Source organism: Haliaeetus leucocephalus, unplaced genomic scaffold (genome assembly GCF_000737465.1).
Source record: "Haliaeetus leucocephalus isolate CR32 unplaced genomic scaffold, Haliaeetus_leucocephalus-4.0 Scaffold406, whole genome shotgun sequence".
Lineage (NCBI taxonomy): Eukaryota > Metazoa > Chordata > Aves > Accipitriformes > Accipitridae > Haliaeetus > Haliaeetus leucocephalus.
The window spans coordinates 1,881,505-1,889,004 of record NW_010972842.1 but is presented as its reverse complement, the minus strand read 5'-3'; the positions used below and the strand labels follow the sequence as shown (position 1 = coordinate 1,889,004).

Below are 7,500 nucleotides of genomic sequence, written 5' to 3'. Positions count from 1 at the left end.
GTGAGGGTTCAGAGTTGATAGTAGTACACACACGTGTACAGATACACACGTGTGTGTGTGTGTGTGTGTATGCAAGAGAAAACAAGGGAAAAGGAAAAGATTATGTGCTCTTGCTTTTTCCAGCAGCCCTTTTTCAGTTGTCGGCAGTGAGAAGGGGGCTGTGGACAACCAACACAGAGCATTGCTCGAGCCAAAGTTTCAGTATTGTTTCTAAAAATACCCTTTTATAACTAGGAATAACATTTTACTTTTAACATAGAATTCTACGGACTCTTTCTTTTTCATATAAATACTTCAGTATTTCTTCTACTTCACTTCCAAATAAATTGCCCTTTCTAGCATTGATACTCTGTAGTTTCATTCTCTCTGTACACAGCTGTTGGGTCGGATTTGTTGTTTTCTATTGCCAGAGTAGTGTTACTGGTCATGTTATGTTAAAGCCGATTCTGCTGGCTCACAGACACTTGAACTTAAAATGCAGAGCCCGAACTACACTCTGGGGCTTTGCGAGGATACAAAATCCACAAGACATAAAACCCTTTGGTTAATATGAACTGGAAGATGTTTAACCCTTCTCTGCTAATTGTAGTGAAAGAGTCGGAGAGATGTAAAAACAGGGGGGTGATGTATTTATTTATTAAATTTCTGAGTGTTTTCTAATGTTTTGATTATCTAACATTTACACCCCTTTGCCCTTTTAATGCGCTTGGCTAAACGTACCACTGTTATTGTCTAATGTTCGAATTTGTAAAAGATGAACCTGTCTGTTGGTTAAATCTTTGTTTGACTAAAAGAGGATTAATGTTTGAATTTCCCGAATTTCCAAATCCTTGTAACGATACAGTTGATGAAGTGTTTTAAATAGATTTCCACTCTGATATACATGTCTTTTTATTGAAAGTAAATATTGTAAAAATCAGAAAGGGCTGCCTGCTCCCACAGTTGTGGCATACCCGCATTAGAATTTTCATATAACTACTAAGGGCAATCAGACCCTTTTCTCTGAATATTTTAAACATTGTACATGTAAAATTTATGCCTAATTTGAATACTTATTAGCTGCCTAATCTCAGAAAAGAGTATTAGCTTTGTTTTTGCCTTGTAAAATTCATCACTGCGTGTATCACATTTTCCACTTCTATTATTTTTCTTCGCTGATGTTCGTAAGAGTGTTTAGGAAGGGCTGTTTGTTCATAAACACATCTGGTGCTGCTGTTGTTTACTGGGCTATAACAGCTGCCCTCCTTTATGTTAACTGTGTTCGTGTTTGGGTTTTTTTGCATCCTGTTTATTTTTGACCAGACCATCTTTAAATAACTCATCTTTTACTATTTTAACTTTCTTCACACAATATATACTTTGACTTTATCTTGTAGGCGCTTGTTTGCGTTAATTCATACAGCGTTTTGATTAATATCCCATGCACACACTTGAAGTTGTAATGATCCTTTTCCTGCCTTTTTTTTTTTCTTTTTTTTTTTTTTTTCCGGAGAAAGGCTATTGCTCATACTTTGCAAGGGAACAAATAACTAAGTTCAATAATCAGGCTAAGCAGCAAGCTTTGTTTCTTTTCCCAAGTTTGCTTACACATCCCTCTCCCTTCAGAGGTGTCTTTTAAAGTCACAGCTCAGCCAGGTTGTTGTGGGGACTCTTTCCGTGCGTTGGGAGCGAGGGTGAGGGAAAGTGAGGTCCATTCTGACCCTGCGAGAGCAGGAGAGGACTTTGGTGGCTCTGAGAAGAGACATTGACCTTTCCATATTACAGATACAAAATGCGCCTTGAAATTCTGGTTTGTAAGGGCACGTTGGTTCTTTATTTACTGCAAAGATTTCAACTGATCTTGGCAGGACATCTCATTGCTATCCTGAAAGTACAGTATATTTATGCAGTGAAAATGATAAAACATTTATTACTGTAGAGAAGGTAATATGCATAATTTATGCTGTTTTTAGCACAATCATTAGTGATATTCTTGATAGATTTTATTTCCAGCTTTCATATCTAATACATGCCTGGAAAATTAATTTTATATCTTTCATTTATTTGCCTATGTTAAAATTGAGTTTTAAGTCATCTTCAAGTGAACAGTTTGATTGCTGCTCATGCATAAGCTTAATTACTTCCCAGGAAGGACAGTATTAAATGTTTTAAATGTCAGAAAAATAAATGAATATCAGCCGTTTGATTAAAAAAATAGGCAATATCTGACGTGTTTGCAGCAGGAGCTTTTTCTTAAAATGCCTCCGAGGCAAAATTTTATTTAGTCACAAAAAAGGAGAAGCCCATTATACTATTTATCATTGGTTGATACCATATGATTTGTAACACCCTTACAAAATTTTAATTTTGTATGATTAGCTGTGCATCATTAAACAACAGCCTTGCATAAGATATGCTGTAAAATTCTGACAGAATCAAGATAGTGAATATTTTAAATAAGGCTGTATAGTCATCCATGGTTGTCAAAGCTAGATAATAGGAAATATAGAGCAGTGTGTGAAATCGTGCCTTCATTTAAACTGGTTTTATAGGTAGACTTTAAAACGTAGTCGTTCATAAATGCTATTGACCATGCTGCGTGCGTGGTGTGTTATTTTGGCCGTTAAACGTAAGCACACAAAGCTTGCTTATAGAAACCATAATTCCGGTGATTAGTAGCTGTATGTATGAAAGCAGAGTTTGCATCGCATTTCTTGGTAAACGGCTCCACGAGGCTTTTTTCTTCTTCTAAAGATGCTGTCTGTATAATTGGCAGAGAGGGACATCTTGATAATGGAAGTGTGAAGGTGTAACGCGTGTGTTAATTGATACTTCTTAATCACTTTTAGGTATTAAGTCATGATGCAGGAATCTGCGACAGAGACAATAAGCAACAGTTCAATGAATCAAAATGGAATGAGCACTCTAAGCAGCCAATTAGATGCTGGCAGCAGAGATGGAAGATCAAGTGGTGACACGAGCACTGAAGTAAGCACAGTAGAACTGCTGCATCTGCAACAACAGCAGGTAAGTTTGTTTTGCTTCCTGTTTGTTTTTAAACAAATAAAGGGCTGTTTGCGGACGGGCACCCTTCCGCAGACCCTCTGCGCGTGCTGAATGTGAAGTGTCGTGCAAGTGAAGAGCGTGGGGCGTTATTTGTTGTTGTTTTTGTGCACATTAACGCTGAAACGCAAGGATCCTGTTCTCAGGGCGGCAACGTCTCGCTGATGCCGCCGCACGCCGCCGCGCTCGCCTGGTGATTAAAATCCCGTGGCGTATTTATAAAAGTTGTGCCGAAGCCTTGCAGTGCATGTTTTCAGAATCTGTTAGTTTACGGTGCGATTCGGTGGCGTAGGAGGTGATGCAGAGCTTTCCACCAGAGGGCCACATTACTTGAGACTTCGCTTCGCTTGTGAGGAATTGTTCCAAAGTCGGAGCTGGGCTGAAGGGACCAGAGTGACTTCTCACAATAAAGATGCTTTGCTGCCGTAGGTGTAAATAAAAAATGCTGGTTAGTTCAGAACCACCGAAATAAAAAAGAGCATGTGCCTGTCTGTGTGCGCGCGTGTGTGCGAGTGTAACCGGGATGGGTGATTTCGAAAATATGGGAAAAGAGAGAAGCAGCTTTTCTGTAGGTATGTTTCCCTTCTCGCTTTAAAAACATCTTTTTAAGTTTGTCTGTTTGCTTTCTCGGGGTGTTAATGGAGAACTGCTTTTATGTTCACAACTGTAAAATTAAACCGTTGTCTGGCTGCTGACGCCATCTAATTATGAGATGCAATCGATTAATTTTTGTCAGTGTAAGATTACTTTTCCTTTGAAAACCTGCACAAACATAATTCCTTCTACTTTGTCTACCGAAATGGTTGCCTCCCCATCAGGGGCTGCAGGTTGCACTAATGCAGTGAATCCCAAACGGTTTGTTTGGTAAACAATTGGGGTCTGATTCTGCAGAGTGCCAGTACCTGCTCTGAACTCCTGAAAGTCTTCAGTGTCTGGTCCTCTCACCTGCTGAGGCCACTCAGCACCTCTGGAGTTCAAACACCTCATCTGTAAATACTGAGGTTTTTAATTGCAACGTCAGGTATTGCATTAATGGAAGGAAAGTTGTCTCCCCTAAGACAAAATAGCATAAAAATCCTGTTTTGTAGAAACATGCTTTAACATGATAGATAAATTGCATGTGTACGGGCCTCTGAAATAACAGGTCATAATAGCTCTTAAAATTGAATCATTCTCAGTGCTGAATTAAGCAGTGTACACTAGCTACATCTGTAGTTAAATATTTTAAATGGTGACAGAAAATGTGGAAGAATTAAATAGTTGTGGATTGAAATATGAGAAGTTGTTAAGGCTTGAATCTGTGCCTTGCTTCAAATGCAAGCGTATTCTGTTTTAACAATTGAGCACTTATAGTATTACAGTCTGAGGAAATACAGGTTTCAGCGTCTTCATTAAGTTCTTAGCAGGCTTACACCTATATATATATATACACACACTATTATCTGTATATGTACACTGTGCATATATACTATTTTCATAGAAAATTATATATATACACACATATATATATATAAATTTAATATTGTTTTCATTGAAAAGCATGCCATCACCTTTATTCAGGTGTTCAGATTATAAAAGCATTTTAAAATCTTTATTGAGAGTGTATTTAATTGGTGAAAATGTTTAGAAAACTAAACTTAAGTGAAACACTTTAAAACACAAAAATACCGACAGAATAATGTGCCACTTACATGTTTCTCAAAGCAGCAGTCCTAGGCATTTGTAGCCAATTTGTCCATACAGTCACAGATTCCAGTAGATAGCATTTGCAAAGACCACAGAGAATAACAACTGAAGATGAAAATATCCAGTTGAGTACTAATAACAGACAGGTTCTGAGGGGACAGGCTTAGAAGTGACAATCTTTTCTTCAAAACTGTGATTAGATCTTAAATAAGCAGACAGGCAAAGTAAAACCATGGGTACAGTTAATAGGACTCAAGAGGCATTTTATGGTAGGGTCTGCACCATAGGATTTAAATACAACTTGAGTTAGGCATATAAATCCTTCTATAAAATATGTTGATGTGAAACATAAACACTAGTAAACATGCAGTAGGATGTCCTTTAGATAATGGGCATAGCTTTATGCTACTTTTGCTTTTCTTCCTCTTTTTTCGATTTCTTTTTTTTCTGTTTTTGACCAGATGCCTCTTGAAATACATTTTAAGAAGAAAATGATGGCTGGTTTTATTATTGTCACTGTAGTAACTCTCTAAAATATTATTTTTAATATGTGACTCGCCTAACAAACTTTCACAAGTAGAAAAACAGAGCAAACGCCATTGTACCTGCAGTTATTCAGATTTTTTTATTGTTTAAATATGTGCAAGATATAATGTATTGATGTCATAGTTTAACATTCTGGTTTTGGCTTCTCTGAGTTGTTTTATTGGGGGCCTTCAAATAAACAAATCAAGTTTGTTATAGCTTCTTCTAAAGGAAGCAAGTAAATAATTGCTGGGTTTAATACGTTTCCTTCAGCTGGGCAGCTATGTAAAGAGATGCTAATGCTTCAGAATGGCTATATCAGCTGAGTAAAATCACAAAATAAGTTTTCACTGTGGCATGAATATGTACTGGGGAAAGTTAAACATGAGAAATTTTAGGCTGTGTACAAAGAGCAACTGGGCTTAGTTAAAAATTTAAGTTACATACGATTTGCATCTTGTTCCAGCATTATGATCACAAATTGGTGGATGTATAGAAAGTAAATAAGCTAAAATAATAGACTTCATTATCTTCTTGTAAGCAATGATATGGAATTTGGACAGTACTGTTACTGGACTGATGAACTATGTTGTTGTGATCTTTATATAGAAGTGAGAAGTTTGACTTAAATCAGGGAGTTGTTCCTCATCCATGTATCAAGAGAGAATGACAGTATTCTATAATATATTGTAATACATACTTGGTGATAAATGGATTGGGTGCTGTCACAAGTCATCAGGTCGGCTTTGAAGATGTATGACTAGAACGTAAGCAACTTTTTATCTTACTGTCGATATTTATCAATTTATAAATATTGCTAAAGTGAATGTAGATTTTTATTATTAAATATGATGCAAAATGTAATCTGCTCAGACTTGTTTCTTCTGCTTTTTTTTGGCTTACAATGAGACATTCTCTCTCTCATATATGTACCTTCGTACACTTCTGAGCTTTTCACTTTCATTTTTTTTCTTGTGTGTTAAAATCAGTGTTTGATACTAGAATGTATAATACATGGAAAAAGCATATCCTTGATTAAATACATTGACAGATTATTCTGCATTAGATGTAGAATTTTATTTTGATATTAAGTTTGTAGAATTAATTGTTTGTGTCACTAAGGTCAAAATAGTTGCTAAAAAACCATGATTGCTTTACAGGGTAGATTTGAGCTTGCATTTTGAGTATTCATTAAGTCAGTTCTACCAAGATAATCTTTTTAAATGTTTTATGGGAATTTATTGGTAAGAAGCCATTGCAGTTGACTATGCTTAAAATTATTTTTCCAAAGCAGTTTTATTTTTTTAGCATACACTTACCACTAGCATTTCATTGCTACAAAATATAAATAATATTTACAAAAGCAAAAACGTGATGCTGGCATTCAGGTTATCCTGATGTTCTAGAAATAGAACTTTTGCTTTTTTATGTGTTTCATCCTTGTGATTATTTAAACAGGAGGAAGAAAATAATGGGGGGGTGGGGGTGTTTATTATGTGAGGTCTTAAATTAGGCATTAACAAAACTTATGTTTCTGTATGTCGGACATTAGTTCCACTTACTAAACCACTAGAAACTTGCTTTTTGACTCCTCAAAAGAGCAAATGCATTTTCTTGTACTGTACAGGCAGTTTGTATTAAAGTGACATAAAAATCCACAACTACTACACCTGTGGCAAAAGCTGATGCCACAAAGAATACTGATGATATGTAACTTAAATATAAAACTTCTTATTGCATCTGATCGCACTTATCGTTGCTTAAATTGACCACGTCATATTAGGAAAAAAATGCTGCTTCCTAGCAATTTAAAACTGAAGTTAAAATTCTGGAAAATTACACAGAAGTGTTACAGGCTTTCACATCACAAGCTCAGAAGGGGCAAAATCCTGTTAGGTTCATTCATATGGCTTTCAGAGCAGGTATTACCAAATTAGCAGATGTTGAACTAGTAAGGGAAAGTATGTTTTCCGAATGCAGGCACACACGTGGTCTAATCTTTAATTTATTAGGGAATTGGAAATGTCCTAAAATACCAGAATGTAATTTCACAGAAGTCCTGATATGCCCCTAGAACTATTTTTGATTATTAGTCTTTATTCTTTATTTTTTTTGACTCCTGCTGTGTGCTTCTGCAAACACAATCTTTTTTTCCCCTGGTAAATGATTGGAGAAGGGCTAAATTCAAGCGCAGGCAGCCTGCCCACCTACTGACACTATAGCTGGAGTAAAAAGAAGGTATTTCAC

General features: G+C 36.2%; 1 protein-coding gene across 15 annotated transcripts in view; it reads left to right on the top strand.

Annotated features, from left to right (window-relative positions):
* The first annotated feature begins 2,474 nt into the window (after positions 1 to 2,474).
* FOXP2 (forkhead box P2) overlaps positions 2,475 to 7,500 on the top strand; it is a 192,548-nt gene continuing 187,522 nt past the window's right edge. For 11 of the 15 annotated variants that reach the window (XM_010574008.1, XM_010574007.1, XM_010574005.1 and 8 more), the window contains exon 1: positions 2,839 to 3,006. In XM_010574008.1, coding sequence (XP_010572310.1) covers positions 2,839 to 3,006 — 168 coding nt within the window. Of the gene's footprint in view, positions 3,007 to 7,500 lie in introns of all 15 variants that reach the window. The other 4 variants (XM_010574012.1, XM_010574011.1, XM_010574010.1 and 1 more) reach the window with 1 other exon arrangement.